The sequence below is a fragment of the Engraulis encrasicolus genome, unplaced genomic scaffold (assembly GCF_034702125.1).
Source record: "Engraulis encrasicolus isolate BLACKSEA-1 unplaced genomic scaffold, IST_EnEncr_1.0 scaffold_28_np1212, whole genome shotgun sequence".
In the NCBI taxonomy this organism is placed as follows: Eukaryota; Metazoa; Chordata; class Actinopteri; order Clupeiformes; family Engraulidae; genus Engraulis; species Engraulis encrasicolus.
In genome coordinates, this window is record NW_026945577.1 from 2,499,577 (window position 1) to 2,521,670 (window position 22,094).

General features: G+C 41.3%; 2 protein-coding genes across 2 annotated transcripts in view; both read left to right on the plus strand.

The window, feature by feature from the left end:
* The window catches only part of LOC134443149 (NACHT, LRR and PYD domains-containing protein 12-like), a 343,863-nt gene that overhangs the window by 263,517 nt on the left and 58,252 nt on the right, over positions 1-22,094 (plus strand). Inside the window, exons 13-15 of the mRNA XM_063193056.1 lie at positions 3,319-3,489; positions 11,634-11,804; positions 18,592-18,765. Coding sequence (XP_063049126.1) covers positions 3,319-3,489; positions 11,634-11,804; positions 18,592-18,765 — 516 coding nt within the window. The remainder of the gene's footprint in view (positions 1-3,318; positions 3,490-11,633; positions 11,805-18,591; positions 18,766-22,094) is intronic.
* LOC134443130 (protein NLRC5-like) overlaps positions 1-22,094 on the plus strand; it is a 200,877-nt gene that overhangs the window by 24,587 nt on the left and 154,196 nt on the right. The gene's annotated exons all lie outside the window — the stretch shown is intronic.

The following is a 22,094-nucleotide window of genomic DNA, read 5'->3' on the forward strand; positions in this document are numbered from 1 at the left end:
GGGCCAGCGTGACCTACCTGACGCTATTGACGGGTGTATTGACAACTTATTTCAGTTGGATAAGTGTTTTACTCTTTGTTTTAAAAATGAGAACCAGCAAACAAGCAGAGCAATGATAGACAGGCAAATACTATTTGACAATTAGCCTACTTTATCTCTTATCAATCCTGTGCCAGGTAAAACATGTAAGAGTGAAAATTAGATGGTCTCACCTCTCCTCAGTCGTCCAATCAGTCTGGCGTGAAGAGAATAAAATCTCTGCAGCCAAGGTGATTCAAGTTGGCCTATCAGTCCCCCCAGGAAATCGCGATGTTGCGATCGCGTCGTTTTTCGCAACTTCAATGAATTCCCGCGAATTCTGCGCAAGAGCGCAACTTTAACCAATCACCGCCTTCCCGCAACTTTGAACACTTTGAACCAAACCATGTTGCGCTGACTTCACTGACGTCGACAAACTTCCTTTCAAAAAAGGATAATACAATAAAAAATACAATAAAAAAAGTAACCTAGCAATCAGTCCCAGCACTTTATGCATGTAGGCTACAAAGTTGTCGGTGAGGGGGAAAAACTAATAGGCCTATAGGAATGTAGGAAACGCCATGTTCTCATTGCGCGTCTGCTCGCATGGTCACAGGAGGGAAAATGTATGACTAGTCTGGCATAACCAATAGGCCTACATTTTTAAAATGTGCTAGGCCTACATAAATATATAATTAACACTTCATGACAGTCATTTACATTAGCCCTACGCCAAGTATAGGGCTCCTACAACAAGATGTGTTTTCTTTTTTCTAAAGCGGTCCACCTGCTGGACCACTTTGGTGTTTGACTTGTGCGCATACAGAAGGCAACATTTTCCCTCCGAATTGAGATGCGCAAATGCCTTGTCCACAACAAAGGAGTAATTTCCATCCTTCATTGTGAATGCTGCGTGCGTGCCTGACCGATATAGTAATCTCTTTCGCGCAAATTGGGCTATGGCTGGATACGAGCACTTGGTGACCGTGGTGACCGTGTCGTCAAATCACTTTCGTTTAACCTGGCGCGGTCAAACGGACAAGGAACACTGAACATGGATAAAACCAGAACAGACACGTTGGAAAGCTGTGGGAGTAAGTTGGAAAACTACTTTCTGTCTCTCCCTCTCTCTTCCTTGTGCGATTGACGGTATTGATTGACAGCTGAGACCTCTGTTTAGTCTAGTCGTGATTTCATGAACCCATTTTCATTTCATGAACCCATGTTCGGCAGGCGACGTGGTGTTTTATAGATAACCATCTCGTCGTCTTTTATATTCACAAGAGCACCAAAATTAATATAATTTCTGAGCATTATTCAGCAAGCACCCTTCACAACAGGAAATATGTGAACTCCATCCTCGTTACATTGAATGATGATCATCAGCCGTTAATTTAAAGCCGGCTGACGGCGCGGGAGAACAAAAAAAAAAAACCTAGGCCTATGCCTTCTTTCGAAAGCGACCCCTCCCTCTGCTTTTATTTGTGTTGCTTTTGACAAGCTTGAAAATTAAACGCCGACACAGGCAGGCTATGTGTAGGCCTAGCAGACGACTCACATTAACCAGGATTTCAGTCATAAGAGTTCCTGTCGCGCACCCTCTTCAACTGGGTGGACATGCCCAATTCTGCCCGGCTAGTATCCGCCCGCCTTATGTATCCACTTTTTAAAGTCAGGAATGGATATCGACATGATACGAAGTTTGTATGCTTACAATTTGAAACGGTGATGACATTTAAAACAGAGTCAAACGGCCATAAACAGCATTGTAATGAAGGGTGTAGCCTAATGGCAGCATGAAAGAGATGGAACTTTTCACGACGACATTCTGGCTAAAAACTCGCCCTGGCAGCTTCCCTGCTTTGCCTAAGAACCAAAATCATAATATAAAAATGGAAATAATATAAAAACACCAGAGGACTGGAATGTGGCAGTGTCCTTTACTTTCAAGCGTGGGGAAACACATTAAAAATCGCAACAAAAATCGCACCTTTCACTTCATGCCGCAACAAAATCGCAACAACACAGTAAGAAGCTCCGCAACTTTTATCGCAATTTTCTGGAAATCCTCGTGCACCATCTGGCAATTCCGACCGCGATTTTTTGAGAAAATGCCCACGATTTCCTGGTGGGACTGGCCTATGCATCAATAGGTCGTTTATTAACTAATTCTGGTAAATTACAGCCCTAAACTTGATAGAGAGGCTCCTCTAACAAGTAGTTTAACTTCTAAGGAGACAAACCTCCCAAAACAATATACTCAAGAGCAAAGATATAGGAAGATGATAAGAGAAGAAAGAAGAAAGAGGGGTCTGCAGGTTTTTTCATATGGCAAAACATTTAGACGTGTCTCCGCCCAACTCAATTCATTGGTAGGTGGCAGTTTGGATGAACTCTTTTCCTCCTTAGCCCAACAAGTTTTGGGTCTTATCCCCATCAGTCAGGCTGAAGCGCACAGTGAGCTGCAGTTTGCCTCATGTCACAGTCCTTGTGGTGTAGACTTCTGTTGTCCTCTTTCCCCCTCTTGTGGCTCAAGTGAGGGAGTGTATGTGCAGCCCGACACAACAGGATCCCATTCATGGCTATGCCACAGGAGAAGAGCCTTCTTTTCAAGTATGAAGAGTGTTGTTTCCCCAGTCATAATCAATGCTTCAAGGTGCACTGTGTAATATTTTTGGTAGTTTATTTCTAGAATCCATGCTGTCCATTCACAAATGTGACCTTTTTTAACAAATACTTCAAATCCCACCAACATCAAATTCTAAGTATTCATTATGACTGCGAGAATTGCACTTTTCATACAGTACATGGAAAGGGCGGTCTTCTCCATGGTCCGCCATTTTGAATTTCTAGAACTAGACACTTTAACCTGCAAAACTTACTTTGCTTTGGTCATACTAGTAAATATTGGTTTAATATTTAGAACATATTCATGGAAAGATCCAATTTGGCAATAGGAAGTATGGTTTCAATGAGGAGCTGCATAGTTGCAATACCTACTCTGACCACCCTACCCTATCTTACATGGTGCTCCTTGAACAGTTTGGTGGTGGTGAAAAGTATTGGTAAAAAATTCTGAACATATATGGCTAAAACGATTACATACTCTAACCTTTAAAATGTATGCTCACACTTTGTAGGTGCACACAGAGAAATGGATTCACACTATGTACTTTATCGTTACCGCAGTAGTGGGACTAAATGGGTACAAGGTTTCTCATGGCTTGCCAATGACGAAAGTGTTGGCAGGGATAATTGTAACAAAGTGTTGTGTGTCATTCTTCCTCTCCACCTTTGTAGACTTGCTCATTGTAATCTAACAGAGAACGCCTGTAAGGTTGCAGCTTCTGCATTGCAGTCCTTGGTGTCCCTGACGGAACTGGACCTGAGTGGTGGTGACCTGAAGGATTCTGGAGTGCAGCTTCTGTCTCCCGGTCTACATACACCCCAGTGTAAACTAAGGGTATTAAGGTTGGTGTTTAAAACTGTAAAATGTGTTGATGGTTTCAAAAAACAAAACTTTTAACTTCCTATGCAAAGGTAGCCAGTATTATGAATATGCTGTGGTTTCTCAGTTGTACTTCAGTCACAGATCATTGGCAGTACTCGATCATTTGTTTCAACATATGGATTTGAGGTAAAATGAATAAGGTGCTAGTTCAATGTTTTATATTTCTTATAAGTATTTTTCTGAATTTTAACCAAAGTGTGACCCATTTCATCTCAATACAGAAACATACTTTTTTTAATATAAATACAGTACATATTTCAGGGGACGGTTGGCAACACTAACACACACACACACACACACACACACACACACACACACACACACACACACACACACACACACACACACACACACACACCTTAGACATGTGAACATAATATCTGCTGTGTACAGTTACTGTTTAGGAGCTTAGGGCGGAATTCTCCCGTCTCCACTTAAGTCGGTTTTATTTTACGCTGTCTTATCTTGCGTGTATTCTCCCCTCTGGAACGTCGCCACACCCCTCGCGCTTAACTCAGAAAAACAGTGCGTAGCCCAACATAGGCGTGATATATGCTAAATGGGGGGATGAGTCTCCGCCAAGGCTACAAAGAAACTATGGAGCATGGATTTTCAGATCAACCATGCGAAAACCTCGGCCATCCATTGAGATCCAACACTGAACTTTAACGTTGAATTTAAAACCACGTGCCAAAAGTCCTCGTGCAAAAGCGTTTGAAAATCTAACCTCCGCTCCTTTTCACAAGCACAAGGCAAGTATTGGAGGTGAGATAATGAGATGGAAACGCGATGTGTCCCTTTGGCGGGAACTCAGCTGAGCGTTTTGGTGCGCAACAGGTTGATTGAAATAATAAACATGATTAAACGTTTTGTTAAAAATGGAGTTTGGTGTGTTGCCTGGACAATTCCGGAAATCAAAAAGTGATGTTATACAAACACATAGTAGGCCTGTTTGCTGACTTTTAAAAGTGTTTCTCCGCTTCTCTGTACAGCAACGTGACATTAAAATAATTGGAAATATGTGGATCTCAGCTGTCCGTCAGCATATTACACTTAGGCTACATGCATGCTGAAGAATGAACAAGGAAATCGATCGTCATGAAAAAATTGAGACTTTGTATTCTGTCGCAGAGTCGCAGACATGGGAATTAATTGGACATGGGCATGCAATGCCAAGCCAGGACTTAAAGTGGTAGTTCGCTATTTTAGACATTAAGCCCTGTTTGTGTGACTTCTGGGGTGAAGTAGAGATGTTCTCATCACAATTTTGACATTTGGTGCTGAACGGAGTATTTGGGTATCCAAGACTGCAGCCCCCCCACCTTTACATTGACTCCAATAGAGCACTCAAGCAATCGATTATAAAATGGCATTAAACTTTTGTTTGAGAAGACATGGAACATGGAACAAAGATGTGTCCTCCTATGCAGTGCCGCCTTGTGGACAGTGCAGGCCGACCAACAGACATACCCTCTGATAGGGATGTGCAGCTGCAGTCTTCACAAGTCAAAACACTTAGTAGATAGTGGATGAGAGAGACCACTTTCCAGTAAAGCCAAGTAACATTTCACAGTAACTCAACACATGAAACAGAAACTAGAGTATGTGAGCACTATGATATGATTTCGTTTATAGATACATTTAAGATTCCACAAAATATGATGGTCTTTAAATTGGTTCTCACCTTTTGAGTTATCACCTCTCTTTTACCCAGTCCTTGGTCCTAGTAGGTCATTGAGTCTCAAGTAGGAATCAGTCATTTAGCTTATTAGATGCATCATACTTGACAAGACACATAATTCAGTGTGTAGCCTATTAATAGTATCATTACATGAGGGTTTAAACATGACCTCCAGAGGAAAGGCAGAGGAAACGCTGAATCACACATTTAAACTCTAATATTCTAAGGCAGGGGTGTCAAAAGTTATTTTTGGTTCAGAAGTATGCTGGACCAGCCATAGAAATGCAAAATACTGTTTTCCCAAATTCATGCTTCATGACGGAATCACATTCTAGTCAATGATTTGAAGGTAGATAGAAACCTGATATCTTAGACTCCTGCAGCAGCTTTGTAATGGGCTAGAGGATTCATTTTTTCTCTCATTCCATGTCAGTACAGTACTGTATAGTTACAGTATTGCACAGGTTACATTTTGGTGCCAACTGAAAGAAAACCAAGTGTTAGCATCCTACCTCTACTGGTTTTGCAGATCTCAGATAACGTACTTAAAAATAGCATTGGTTGACTATTTTTTTTATATGTAGGCAGTTTTTTTCCAGTTTCGATGAGTCAGGTACGGCACAACACAGCACGACTCAGCTTAGTGGGTATTTCACTGTCTACTACCCAGAATACTGTGCGTCTAGGCCTGGGTATTGATTGACAATTTTCGGTTCCGGTTCCATTTCTGGTTCCTTCGTTTCGGTTCCGGTACCAGAACGGTTCCATTTTCGGTTCCTAGAAACCCTGAATTAAACCTGCAGTTACCCAAAGTGGCCAGTAGATGGCGTAACGGGTCTGTAAATCATGAGTTTCCCTGCCTGCCACAAGGCGGCGCTCATTGTGACTTAAGCAATGGCGTGTTATAGGCATTTAATTCTATACAGCATTCATGATTAATTGCATGCTGCAAGTTGTCCTCTCGGCATGGCTTGGCAAGTATAATAAACGGTTTTGATACTGATAAATGTACTCATGTCTGATTAAAATTGTTCTGCTGTACGGTGCAACTTCACTTCTGGTACCAATCCTATGTCAAGCGTGCCTGACATGATTTTTTAATGTAGCCTACGCTACCCAGTCTGTCGACAGCTTACCAAAACAGAGACCCAAGATTGCCACTTTCTAGTGGTAAAAACAACCTGTCCTTCTCCTACAGACATGTGTTAGGGCTTGTTCGAAAGCTGCGAATCTTAGCTTTTTATAGGTTTTAATGGCACGTTTTTATGTTATTTCAATCAAACGTTATTGAACTGTAAGCGGCCGCTGTTTCAAGTGAAAAAATAGCGCTTTCCAACCTTTTTTTTTTTTAATCTCGTCATTTTTTCCCGAACAGCCAGCGATCTCCTTAACGTAGACCTATAGACATGTGTTAGGGCTTGTTCGAAAGCTGAGATTCTTAGCTTTTTACAGTTTTTTACGGAACGTTTTTATGTTCTTTCAATCCACAGTTATTTAACCTTAAGCGGCCGCTACTTCAAGTAAACAATGGCGTTATTCTCCAGCCGGATAGAGAGGAAATCTTTTTTGTCGCTGTGTTCTTTGTTCCCTCGAATTAAACCGACGGTCTAAATAGGCTGCATTTGTACGTCCCCAACACAAGACCAGTTATTTCTAAGTTAGCTCTTTTCATGGAAAAACATGTTTCCAAGGAGTCAGAGACATCTTCCTGAAGAGTCGAGGTCATGGTTGAGGTTGACGGTATTGCAGCAGGCATAGTTGAGGTTGACGGTGTTGCCGTTGTAAAGATGCTGCAACTCTCTGCACGCAAGTTAATCGAATGCAAGAGCAGGTGTTTGAACAGGTTGGATGTATTGCCATTCTTGCATGATATTAGTTTATCGCAGATATTGCAGCGCGCTCCTTCCTTATCTACTTTCCTGAAATATAGCCACGCTTTCGACGGCATGTTTTTGTTTCTCAAGTAGTACAATCAGCTGGTTGAAAATCAGCTGTCTTATCAATCGTTTAAATGAGGTGCGAAACGGGAAGAGGAGGAGCGTGGTCAGTTTGTGGTTGGCTGAAATGGCCGCGTGCTTAAAGTGTTTATGAAACGAAAACAAACGGTCATTCCCATTAAAGACTTGTTTTTTCTGATAGCATCGATGAGACTTTGAACCCAATCATCCCGGAGGAACTTGTGAAAATGGCAACTCAAAGTGTGAATTCTGTGAAATGTGGTGTGACTAATGAGCTGGGCTGTGACATCAAAGAGGAGAGTCCCTGGTTTGCTAGTATGGCGATCTGAGAAAACAACACACATTTGATGGACCCACATCTTATAAAGGAACCAAAATTCTGATACAAACATCAGCGTGTCGAAAAACCACACATCCAACCTCATGAGAAAAAAAACAGCAGCACAAATCTATTTCAGAGGCACTGATACATCTGCACAAAGTGACATGTCTGACAGGCGAAGTGACGATTGTTGACATAGCCTGACAGTTCGTTTTGTTTATGGTTACGGTTGCTAAGGGCGCTTTGCCATGACCCAAAGATGACATGGCGTGTGTGTTTGTTGACAAATGGGGGGCATTTTGATTCAATTGCGCGATATAGTGTGATTGAAATGCATGTAGGCTACATGCAAAAATATCATCAACTAGAGAAAAAACGGAGGTATTAGGCTGTTGGAAAAATACCCTAGATAGCCTGAGTCATTATTATTTTTTGTGCTCAAAGTCACAGGCGTCGCGTGTCCCTCAGCCTGACTCTGAGGACGAGGTGTGTCCAAACGTCAGCCACACGTGCACCACAATACTAAAAACAAACAATCAATGCTTCAAAGTAGGCCTACACTATGTGCATCTCCGTTTATTCGCTAAGCAGTAGCCCAGTCTGTGAGTTGGCTGTCCTCGACCGAGAGCACCACGCTGATGTCCTCCCAAAACCAATTTATTGACCAGTTGAATGGCAATCAACAAAAAGTGCATATTCCGAGAGCATTCGCATCGGTTTGGCATGTAATGTGCATTACCCTTTCCTGAAAACAACATACAAAGCAGATGGACAAGGTAAAACGAGTAGCCTAAAGCAAAGCAGTGCACTCACCTGTCTTCGTGCCCGAGCAGTTACAGGGGCAGTTTCAGTCTGCACGCCAGCGATGTCAATTGTTGGAACTGCTTGAGGCAATAGCATTCCCTTCAGTCCAACCATGCTCCACATTTGGGGTGAAGCTTGCTTCAAAACCACACATTGGATCCACAGAGTCCTAGCTTGTTTTAGCCTTCTCCTTGTCGGCCACAGTTCCATCATTCTTCACAGAAGGGAACTTGTGCAAAGATATTCCTTCTGTCAAGTAGCCATTTTTGCAGCTGGCACCGTTCGGCCCTCCAACAACACACTGCTTGACACTGCGCTTTGTTTTGGTACTAGCCGCCATTGATCTGAACAAGGTGGAATGAGGTGAACTCACCCCTTCTATGTCACGCATATCATTTGCATAAAATTTGCATGTCACCAAAAAAAGTAAACATAACACTTTTTGGGAACGTTTTAACATGACTTTTAGGACAAAATAGCACCCAGACAATATCCCATTTTATTCACAAGGCTTAGAACTTTCAGAATCTGTCCTGGAAATGGTCAAATTCCTTTACTTTGTTTTCGTTTCATAAACACTTTAAACACACATTTGATGGCTCTGACAGTCAGACTTCAGGAACCGAAACGTGGAACCGACAGACAAGGCACGTTTCGATGCCAAGTAGAACCTTAGCTTTTAATTCAGTTCCATCAAGGAATTGAATTTCGGTACCCAGTCCTATGTGCGTCAGCACGTCCTCACAGGTGAATCAAAAAATAATCCTGGTGGCCACCAGATCAACTCTCTCTTGGAATTCTCTCTAGTTTGACTCTGTATTACTTTGATATGAAAATCGAAGGCAGAATCAAAATTGTAATATTCAAATATGATGTCGCTGAAACTATTGATGGCCTACTTCTGATAGGTCAATTATCTGTCGGCTTTGCGTGAAGTCAAGCCTGCGTAAAGTAATGTTATGTGACGAACACTGCTACGTGCTAAAAATGTAACTCCAAGTATACTCCGCCGTAACACGGTTTGTAACAGAGGAAAGAGGTTGCATACCAACATTTTTTTTATAATGGATGGATGGTATGTTTGCTGTATTTTAACATAATTATGCAGCATAGTATAAAATATGCTGATAATGTGGGAATCCATGCAATGGAAAAATTACGATAAATTGGAGGGACTTAGCAATGCTGATTGACTTAAGAAGAAATCAAACAATAATTAAGTAAGAAATACCCCCAATCTTTTTGTTTAGTTTAAAGTGGAATGTTAGCATATAAATCATTTTCTTCTTGGTGAAATGACACATTTTGTTCTCCTTGTAGACTTGCTGGCTGTAACCTGACTGATGAATCCTACAAAGTTCTGGCCTCTGCCCTGCAGTCCTGTGTCTCCCTGACAGAGCTGGATCTGGCTGATAATAACATGAGTGTGTATGGAGTCCAGCTTCTTTATACAGAATTACAACACACCAACTGCAAACTGCAGACATTAAGGTGTGGGGTTTTCTTTTTCCAGTCTTCCATAAGTTCTCTTGAGGATGTCCCATTGCACATGCAGTATCATTTTTCCAAGATATATTTTCACAAATTTACTTGTCCTTGGTGATGGTGTTAAGCCTGAATTCATTTAAAATATCTGAACGCAAATTGTCAGAATATTCCTTGCATGATCCTTCAATATAGCATACTGTATTTTTTAACACATTTACAGTAATGCATTGAGGGAATTGAAATGAATACAGTCAAATTGTTATATGTCTGTTTTGAATGTGTTGATACCATTTATGTCATAGTTCTATCGGAATGGCTTCTGAACTGAAACATAGTATGACACTATGTACACCTGTGGGAGTGCAGAACAATAACATGAAACTGCTGCATACTGTACATGAACATGGAGAACAAAACAGGCAGACTGGATATGAGTCATAATGGCTCTTTTTCTGCTGTTGTGTCTCTTTCAGGATCTCCCCTAACTATATCTCAAGTGATGGTTGTGTTTGGCTGGCTGTCATTTTGATGTCAAACCCCTCCTGTGCAAAAAAGCTGGATTTGGGCAACAGTCAACCTACAAACCCTGCACAGGAGCTATTACTTTCCGCATGGAAGAATCCTGAACGTGAGGTTAAAAAGCTTCGGTATGTTGCTTTTTGAAATGGATTCTTTTTCGTCTTGTCTTTAACAGCAGATAACACAACACAGATAGCTAAAGACAAGGAATCAAACATTGACTATGTTATTTTCCATGTTATTGCACTCCAAGTTAAAATGTCTTTATTGATACAGTATGACAAGTCTTACATGGACATATTAAAAACAAGGCCCACGCGTAGCGGCATGAGTGCCTTCTTCAGGGCAGTAACACAAAAAGAACAGAGTAGTGCATTTGTTAGGGGTGTAGGTAACTCTAATTGCATACTTGTGTTCATAAAAACGCTCTTTAAGTTTTCTTTTCTTTTAAAGAGCGTTTTTATGAACACAAGTATGCAATTAGAGTCCAGAATGAAGATTACCCTATGGCCAAACACTACAAGGATGTACACCACAGTGATCCTTCAAGCCTGAAAATTCAAGGGGTTGAAATTGTAAAAACATCAATACGTGGTGGTGATAGACTCAAGTTATTATTGCAACGAGAAACATTTTGGATTTGGAAATTAAAAGCAATGGAATTTCCAGGCTTGAATGAAGAAATAGATTATGTACCTTTCCTGTAACTTTTTATTCAGCATTCTATGGTCTTTTAAGAAAATAGTGAGCTTATATCTATTTATAGGCTACTTCATGTACATGTATGTAGATTGTGTAAACATGTAAAATATGTATCCTTTTGTTGATTTTGTGAATGTTTACTATCTGGGAACCGAGTGAGAGGCAGGCCCAAAGTTTGTTTTGACAGTTTGATTGACAGATCTCTACTGCTGGGAGCTGTGTAAGAGGCGGGCTCAGCAGTTGGAGAAGCTCAGCACTAATCATCTAGTTGTCTGCACCTGTCCTTACCTACACCCCTAACAAATGCACTACTCTGTTCTTTTGTGTTACTGCCCTGAAGAAGGCACTCATGCCGCTACGTGTGAACCTTGTTTGTGATATGTCCATGTAAGACTTGTCGAATTAATAAAGACATTTTAATATGGAGTGCCTCAGTCAGAGAATTTATTCTCATTTTTTTGATCCTGGAAGTACTATACCTTGGACTAAAGAGCACCCAAACCCAAGAAGCCAACAAACTATCTGGATAAGAGCACGCCATACTCCACAAACTGACTATGTTATGTTGACGAAAAGATGATTTGTGCTGTTATTTTTCTGGACTTACTGGGCCTTTTTTTTACTTTACAGACTATCTGGTTGTCAGCTCACTGATAAATCCTGTGAGGTTGTGGCCAATGCGCTGCAATCAGCAAACACCCTGCTGGAGATGGACCTGAGTAACAATGCCTTGGGAGATTCTGGAGTTGAATTCATCTGTGAGGGACTCTCTAGTCCTCACTGTAAGCTGCAGACATTAAGGTAGGTGGTCATTGTCTTACCCATTAGTCTCTGCTATGTGGCATTCCTTCTGCCACCAGAAACCAGGGCTTTGAACCGGTTCAAGGAACGAAAACAAAAACCAGGAACTTTTTGTATTTTACAGGGAACAGGAACAGGAAACCGGAAACGTTATTATTTTTTATGTTCTGGAACGGTAACTCTTATTTAAAAATAATGGTAACCGGTTAATACCGTTCCTCAAACAAAATAAAGTAATTGTTTTCCTGCGTACGTTACCATGACGGCTGAGGTTCACGTTAGCAACAGTATCTCTGTTCACGTCCTGCGTGACATCAGACATTCTCTGACTGAATGGAGAGAGAGCTGTGGATTACAAAGTCTCCACTCCACATCTTAAATAAGAGAAACCACTGTCATACAAAAGGGCAGAGTTTCCATTGCATCATTGTAAGACATTGCAGTTAAGCGCATGTAAAGCGCACCGAGAATGTTCTACCTTATTGGGCATCCATGGCCACTTCAAATATGCACAAACTCACAATGTCCATCATAGCACTCCCCGTGACTCAAGTCAGCATGGAGCGCGTATTTTTATCATTGAGGTTTATTCTCCGCTTCTCCGCTTAGGTCGACCCTGATTGACAAAATTCTGGAGGATATTCTTTTTATCCATTTGAATAAACTGTTTGGAATGTAAGCTGACTCATTTGCACTTCCGTCTTTCTCGGTTAATTAACGTCAGTTAGGCCTATGGGGAGTAATCAGCTGACAGGAACGAAATTAACCGTTCCGGGAACAATATTTTTTTGTTCTAACCGGTTCAGGAACGTCAATTTATTGGTGGAACTCATAACCAGAAACATTATAATTCCGTTTCTGTTCGGAACGGAACGTTTGGAAAAAAATAACGGTTCAAAGCCCTGCTCGATACACATGGACATCCAACATGTCTGCCCAAAGTTATGTATTTGACCTCTTATCTACAGTAGACACAAGGTGAGCGCACTACATATTTTCTGTCACATGAAAAAGCTGAACACAATATAATTTGTTTGGAGGTTGTAGATGGAAATTCCTGGCTTAGCAATTTAACCAATGCTACCCAGGGCTATTTAAATTACAATAGTAATGTTTAACTGTAACTGTCTCCGATTTATTTGTTTGTTTTTAAAACATGTGAAATGTACTTTATATGCTCATGTACTTTATTCACATTTTTAATTTCTTGTTTCTTGAAACTTGCAAATGTTTTTGGTTTTGCCTGATGCATGATGGACACAGGCCAAGATGCCTGTCAATCCATTTGATTGACACCCTTGGGTGCCTTGCCTGGGTGGGTGTATGAATGATCATGTGATATAAGTCACAGCTTCTTCCTGTTACCCATATGCCTGATGAAGATCCAGTGTGATCGAAACGTTGCATTTTAAATAATAAAGTTTATTTTTGGAGCTCATCGGCAGTGTGCAGACCTACCTTTTTCAACTATCTGACTTTTTTGTCTGGCACCTGCAACAAGTGTTTTTGGATGTGCGCACCCTACCCAAAACTACTGCAGTACTCTTGGCGCAGCACTCCAACTTCAAGACTCTATTGACAAACATTTTTCACGAGACCCCGATGGCAACTGGCAATACCTTCGAATTCAACCAAGATGACTACGACAAGATTATCCTCAAAGAGTCCCTGTTTGGAGATGGTTCCATCCCTACCGTCGCCACAGAAGTTGAGAAAAAAACACTCAAGGACTTACTAGATCGCGAAACGCGGCTGTTTCTTCATGCGGTGACGCTGAGCGACTACCTGCGACAAAAAAGGATACCCCGTGGACTTCGCATACAAAAAGCTCCTACAATAGGCCAAAACAATCCATCATTCCNCCAAAGATGGTGTGACATTATGAACAAATGTTCTTTTGATTTAATGGTCCTAGTAGTACAAGAGACGACAGAACAACTGACAGATGTTCGTGGGAAAATTAAAGAGACACGTGAGAAAATGGAAAAGGACTTCATTGATAAAGCCGCATTACGCGAGCTGGTTTCTGAATGTGAGCGTTACAAAGAAAAACTTGAAAACGACATCAAAGACTACAAAAGGAAAAAGTTCAGAAGAGACATAGAGGACTACGAAAAGAACAAGATATACAAATGGACATTTGAAAACCCCAAGAAGGCTGGAAAGAGGAGATTTCGCAGCTACCAGCGTGGGGGAGACTTCTCTACAGGCTTCTCTACTGCAGGCGAGACGAGTGACTCGGACGCATACAACTCAGAGGCATCTACCACCTCTTCTTCTTTTTTGGACGGGCGCACACACACAGGTGCCAAGGAAAAGCCACCTTATGCCAAGAGAGGGAGAGGAGGAGGGAGAGGAAGAGGAAGAAATGCAGGAGAGGCAAGAGGATACGAAGACCAAACGACGCGCACAACCAGGAGCGCGCGCCGTTGAATGTGGTGAACCTCTCCAACAAGGACCTATCGCCTGCATGCATCTCAGCGCTCAACTTGGGCCTGTCGTTTGTGCCAACTACCTACTGCAACGAATTCAACGCTTATGTGGATTTCCAGAAGTTTTTTCGAACCCTTCGCATAAAGGAGTTTTTTTCCAGCAACCCTTATCCAATGCCAATTGAAATGGGAGCTGCTGGGAGTCCCCCTTCGCCCCCACACACAGCGTCAGCAAACACAGCATCAACAGATTCAAGCACAATGACCAGTTTCCGAGGTGAATCCACTTTTTTACCACCCAAACACAGGAATGCCTCGTTAGAGACTGACATTTCACTAATGACATTTCACGTGTATTCAATAAAAAACGTGAGTACAAAGTACACGACAACCTCACCAACGAACAAAGAATGGCTTTGAAAGAACTTAATAGTGACCCCACTGTGATTATTAAATCTGCTGATAAGGGTGGAGCCGTGGTTGTAATGTCTTCTGAGGACTATGATGCTGAAATCAGACGGCAATTAGGAAATGCCACCTTTTATGAGCGACTGAGATCGAACCCAACGGATAAATACAAAAAAGAAATACAAACAGTCTTGACATCTCTTTTGGACAGTGGTGAGATCACAAAGAATGAATATGATTTCATGAAGGTTGACCACCCTGTGACACCTGTTATTTACATTCTCCCTAAAATACATAAAAACCTTGAAAAATCCCCAGGGAGGCCTATAATAGCTGGCATAGGATCACTAACCGAAAAAATATCCACCTTCATTGACTTCTTCCTAAAACCTCATGTTGTCACTCTTCCCTCGTTTATTAAAGACTCAATGGACCTGATTAAACTGCTCAAAGACATTCACCTCCCAGCGAACATCATGTTGGCAACTTTTGATGTTGAGTCACTGTATACCAACATACCACATGATGGCGGTATCAGCGCAATTGAGTTCTTTTTAAGCGCATATCATGAAACCAGAACACCAAGTGTTGAATGCATCAAACGCCTGACAGAAATTGTGTTGACAAGAAATTTTTTCATGTTTAAGAATGACTTCTTTTTGCAGATCAAAGGGACCGCCATGGGGAGCACCATGGCGCCCAATTACGCAAACCTCTTTGTAGGTCACTTCGAACATAACGTGGTCCTGAATCAGGCTGTCAATCCATTTTTCCATAACATCCTCTTCTATCGCAGATTTATTGATGACATTCTTGTGCTGTGGAAAGGTACAGAAACCCAGCTGTCTGAATTCCAAGACTTTTTAAATGAGAAAAATTAAAATCTGAAATTTAGTGGCGTTTTTAATAAAGAAAAAAATCAGTTTTTTGGACATCATGATATCCATAGACGGCAATCGATTAAAAACTGACCTTTACAAAAAACCCACAGACAGAAATACCATCCTCCATGGCAAAAGTTACCATCCCACCAGTCTTAAAAAGAATTTACCTATCAGTCAGTTCAACAGAATACGACGTATCTGCAGCTCTGACCAAGATTACGCTCAACAGTGTACTGCTATGTCCGAACGCTTTAGGGAGCGAGAATACTCCGAAGAGTGGATTAACAGTGCAGCAGACAGGTTTCACACCACCGACCAAGAGCAGTGCCTAAACAGAAAAAGACACACTGAAACTGACAACAGACTGCCATGCATTACGCAGTACTCGCCACTGAGCAGAGACTTTGAAGCGATAGTGAAGAGACACTGGCCTATCCTCAGCTCCGACCCAAATCTCAGAGATGCTTCGTTCAGACAGCCCCCGCGCTTTGTTTACAAGCGCTCCCCCAACATCCGAAACCTTGTTGTCAAGGCGGACCGACCACCTGATCATGCGCCAAAAAGATTCCCTCCCGTCCCCGATGGCAATTACAGATGTGGCCAGTGTGCACAATGCAACTTCACGCGAAAGTGCAACTCTTTCAACCACCCGCACACTGGGAAGTCTTTTAAAATCAAGGGAGTCATTACGTGCAACACAAAAAATGTCATTTATATGATAAAATGTCCCTGTGGTCTAGCCTATATAGGTAAAACAACGAGGTGCCTAAAAACGCGCATAGCAGAACACAGAAGTAACATAAGGCTGCGTGATGAGAAGAACCCCGTTGCAGTTCACTTCAACATGGCCAAGCACAATCTTGCAGCCCTCCAATACATTGGTATCGAACATGTTGCGATCCCTAGACGAGGAGGTGACGTTGACAATTTACTGCTTAGACGTGAAGCCTTTTATACAGCTCCAGGCCTTTTTATTAGAATACCATGAAAAAGTTGATTTATTTCCATAATTCCATCGATAATGTTAAGCTGTCATGGATTGTAGATTCATGGCCCAGTTTTTTAACTATTCCAATCATTATTTTTTTTCTTTTTATATACGTTGGCCTTCCAGCTCAAAAAACCCATGAATTGGGGAATTCGCATTATTAGAATATTGTTATAAAATCACATTTTTCTTCATCAAAATTCGGGTCACATTAAATCAGTTGAAATTTGGTACTTTCTACATAACATGCAATGGTCAATACTTGGTTAGGACATTCTCTGTCTTCATAATGGCCATGATGCGTTTAACATTGAAGTCAATGGCAAAAACAGTGCATGGGAGTTATGGAAGCCCAGATATCCTTGATGCTTTGCTGTCAGCTGTTCTTGTTTGCTGACCTGATACCCCACACTTCACTCTTCAATATACCCTGTAGATTTCCATGCCACGTTTTGGCGCTTACTCACCAGTTTAATTCTAAATAACCAGAAATGAAACCCCATTGAAAATGAATGGGGTTTAATTTCTGTTGAGTTAGAATTAAACTGGTGAGTTAACACCAAAACGTGGCATGGAAATCTTCGGGTATATTGAAGAGGGAAGTGTGGGGAACCAGGTCAACAAACAAGAACAGCTGACAGCAAAGCATCAAGGATATCTGGGCTTCCATAACTCCCATGCACTGTTTTTGCCATTGACTTCAATGTTAAACGCATCATGGCCATTATGAAGACAGAGAATGTCCTAACCAAGTATTGACCATTGCATGTTATGTAGAAAGTACCAAATTTCAACTGATTTAATGTGACCCGAATTTTGATGAAGAAAAATGTGATTTTATAACAATATTCTAATAATGCGAATTCCCCAATTCATGGGTTTTTTGAGCTGGAAGGCCAACGTATATAAAAAGAAAAAAAAAATGATTGGAATAGTTAAAAAACTGGGCCATGAATCTACAATCCATGACAGCTTAACATTATCGATGGAATTATGGAAATAAATCAACTTTTTCATGGTATTCTAATAAAAAGGCCTGGAGCTGTACACTTTAAATACTATGTCACCTAAAGGGATGAATATGTACTTTGATCTAAAACCTTTTCTGTAACTGTCTTCGATTTGCTTGTTTTTTTTAAAAAAACATGTGAAATGTACTTTATATGCTCATGTACTTTATTCACATTTTTAATTTCTTGTTTCTTGAAACTTGCAAATGTTTTTGGTTTTGCCTGATGCATGATGGACACAGGCCAAGATGCCTGTCAATCCATTTGATTGACACCCTTGGGTGCCTTGCCTGGGCGGGTGTATGAATGATCATGTGATATAAGTCACAGCTTCTTCCTGTTACCCATATGCCTGATGAAGATCCAGTGTGATCGAAACGTTGCATTTTAAATAATAAAGTTTATTTTTGGAGCTCATCGGCAGTGTGCAGACCTACCTTTTTCAACTATCTGCCTTTTTTGTCTGGCACCTGCAACAAGTGTTTTTGGATGTGCGCACCCTACCCAAAACTACTCACTGTAACTCAGCACATGAAGCAAAGAGACTGTGTGTACAGTATGTTGTAAAGCAGTGTACAGATACCAGTAAGATTTCACAACATTGTTTTGTGTAAGGTGGGTTGAAATATAACTTTAAATTGGTGCTCGCTTTTGTTTTACCACCAGAATCTCTGGTACCCAGTCACTGGTCCTAGGAGGCCATTCAGTCTCATGTAGAGACCAGTCCTTTGGAGCATTAGATGCATCCTACTTGAGACATCATTCAGCGGGTAACCTGATAGCAGTGTCACTATGAGAATTTAAACCTGAGCTCCAGAGTACAGGCCAACATTCTGAATCACAAATAGTTTTTTAACTCTATTAATCTAAAGTGACAAACACAGGTTACTTGTACAAACTGGCCATTCCATTTGGGGAGGAATAAGAGAATATGAAGATATGAACTGTACTTTACATCATTCTGACCACAACCTGGTCATTCAATTTTAGAAGGAATAAGAGTGTGAAATGAGCTGTATTTGGAGGTGCTGAAAGGTCATCACATTCCTCTTTCCATTGAAAAAGGCTCAACCGGTGTGACCTCTCCAAAGCCAGCTATGACGTGATGGCATCAGTGCTGCAGCGGCCATCTTCCCGTCTGCGAGAACTGGACATGAGTGACAACGATCTGCAGGATGGAGGAGTAGAGCTGCTCTGTGTGGGACTGAAACATCCACAATGCAAACTCGAGACACTCAGGTGAATAGTGTGACATTTGTACCTTGTTATCAAATCAAGGCTTACATGTATGTATACACAAACAGCATAAGTGCACATGATGCTAAGTGCACATGCTCAATGGTTTAACAGCATAAGCGCACATAAACAAATGAGCTTACTAATTTTGAAAGTAGTGTCTATTATGTATTGTTTATGTTTAAGAAAAGCAGAGACGAAATTGATATTTCAGGAAAATTGACAGAACATGCTGTCAGTGTCTACTGCTGGTCATATCACTTGGTAGTTGAGAGAACTCACACATCCCAGTAACGCCAGTGACATAATAATAATAATAATAATAATAATAATAATAATAGTAATTGTAATAATAATAGTATTTGTATAGTACTGTATCATACAAGGCATGCAACTTAAAGTGCTTAACAAATGGGAAAAAAACAATTGTTAGAGATGGATTTAAAAGGAGAAATAGAGAGGAGAGACAGAGACGGCAAGAAGACAGAGGAAGAACACATAGATAGTCACACTGAATTTGGGCGCTTTGTCCCCTGGTGGCATAAGGGGTGAGGAAAAGCTTTTCACTTGATTCATAGTTTGTAGGGGGGAAAGCTCAATGAGGTCTGAGAAAAAACCCTATAGCCAGGAAGAAACCTGAGGCAGAGACCATCGGCCACCTATAGGCAGCGGGCCAAGAATCATAGCTCATCTAGAAAATGAGTTTCGTTGTGTCCGTTTAGTGGCAACTTAAAAACATGTTTTCTTGATCAATTTGGGGGTGCTGAATCCAAATCTGCCTGTTGCCACGGCGTCAGCCTGCACGTTTGGCCACCACAAGGGGCGCTATATTAATTTTTGCTTATTTATGGGTAGAAACAGAGTTTTAAAGTTTTCTTTCCTGTTCAGTTATAACATTTTACAGATTGCTTTGTAACAACATTTTCCATGAAACTGAAGACTTGGTGTGTGTGTGTGTGTGTGTGTGTGTGTGTGGGGGGGGGGGGGGGGGGGGGGTGCAGGGGGCTAGTTCAAACTGACTTAAAATGCTGGTTTTGGACCGTTTCTTTACTTCAAGCCATGTTTTTCTCTTAACATGACAGTTAATTGGTTGAATTATCGAACAACATACATATACATTACAATCTAGACTCAAGATGGAAGAAAATACCAAAATATGACACATAGGCTGCGGACCAGAAATCATAGCTCATCTGGAAAATGAGTTTTGTTGTGACCTCTTAGTAGCAACTTAAAAATATGTGTACTTTGTCAATTTGGGGGTGCTGAATCCAAATCTGTCTGTTGCCAGGGCATAAACCTGCTCCCTTGGCCACCACAGGGGGTGCTACTTCGGTTTTTACCTTATTTATAGACCGGTGAGTGCACAGAAAAGTGCACGTATACATTTGGCACAAATATTCATTAGTATGCACTCTTTAAAAAAATGCCCTTGGCCGCGCAGAAAATCCAAGCTGGCGGCCATATTTTAAGATGGGCACCCTCTGCACTTATAAAGAGGTCACGAATAGCTTTAATTATGATAGCATGAAATACTGCAAATGTTATCTACAATCCACTTTTTAAAGAAGAGCATTGTCCATTGATAAAATCCAGATGGCCACCGTTTTCAATATGGCCACCCTCTCCACTTATAAATAAGGCAAAGAATCGTTCACTTAGTGATGCAAACATGGAGTTTGGCACAAATGTTCTATAGAATACACCCTTTTAAAAAGTGTGATGGCCACCAAAAGAATCCAAAGTGGCCACCATTTTTCAAGATGGCCACCCGCCTCAGAAGACCAAGAACTGTTCACATAATGAAATTTTGGCATGCAATTCCGCACCCTTGTTCATTAGAATATATTCTTTGAAACAACAACATTGTTCACAAGAAAATCCAAGATGTTTGACACGTTTCGAGAGGCTATCCTCTCCACATATGCAATTACTTCAATGAAATCAACAAATTACTGAAGAACAATACTGTATACATGATACAGTCTGAAAAGGAGCTGTGATTTCTTATTCAAAAACATGATTCACAAGTACTAAAACTGCACAATATAATGTCAAAATCTTGACAGGACTGAAGTAAAAGGATTAAGCAGAACTGTACTTCACATTTGCAGCTTCACTAGACTATGCATATAAGACCAAGCCTGAGGCATGTGCACCTGCCGCACTTACCAAACTTTTACTACTCTTTGCAATGGCTGCCCTGTTCATTCTTTGCCAATCTTCTCCCGTCAGTTGGATTTCATTTCTTTGAGTTCTGGTTGGCATATGCTTCAAACCCCACAGGCTTGATTTGTTGCATATTATGTAGTGTGTTGTATCAGTGCTGCTGCTGTTGGAGGGATGTCTTCACATGGCCTTTCTGCAAAATACTTAATGGCTCGCATCCAGTGACGTGCTGTCAACTTTATGGCTGGTGAGGCAGTGACTTTTCCAATATCAGATTTTCAAATATATATCAATATTTGCCAAATACCTATAAGTTTCATATGTCGCTTTCTGAACATAAGGTAGGCCTACATATTAAAACATACTGCATTTAGAGAAAATGCTATTAGATATCTCTCTCTCACACTCACTCACACACACACACACACACACACACACACACACACACACACACACACACACACACACACACACACACACACACACACACACACAGGATTCAGTGGTCCAGACTCGGCGTTGGCGCAGGGGGCGTGGGTAAACAACGGTGGGGCAGTGCCATTTAACAAGTTTGAGTCATATAACTGGCGGCAGAGTCACGTTTAGTTCTACCTAGGCTACCTACTGCACAGGCTGCGGTACTAGGCCGGCTAGAACTACTCCTCCTCCCTACACCAATATGTCTGTTAGAAAGGTGGACACCACATTCAGATCAGACGCGATATGTGTCCAGGATTATACTGTATTTTTATAGGCCGTCAAGATACAAGGCCATTCTCAGTGTTTTCTGGTCTTTGAAAGAGGGGACGCTGATAACCCCAAGCCACACGAGCATTTTGGACAAAAATGCTCTTATGGTGAATTTTGAGGTCTGCTTATCAGCGTTCCTTTCACTCCACCACTCGAAAATACAGATCCGATGCTTGCGTTGTAATAGGCTACCGCTTACACAGCAACAATTCACATTATGCATTCAACAACAGAATATCACCCCACCGGGATGATCCTTCTGGTAGCCTGTGAAATAGATAATGAAGCCAGACGTGGCCGTGGTCATGGACAGCTACCACCTCAGGTAAAAAAGACTAGAGTAGACAGAAAATAGGCACGACATGGTGCGTCATTTGAGGACACTCCTCCTGAGAACCGTCAACTATCCCACT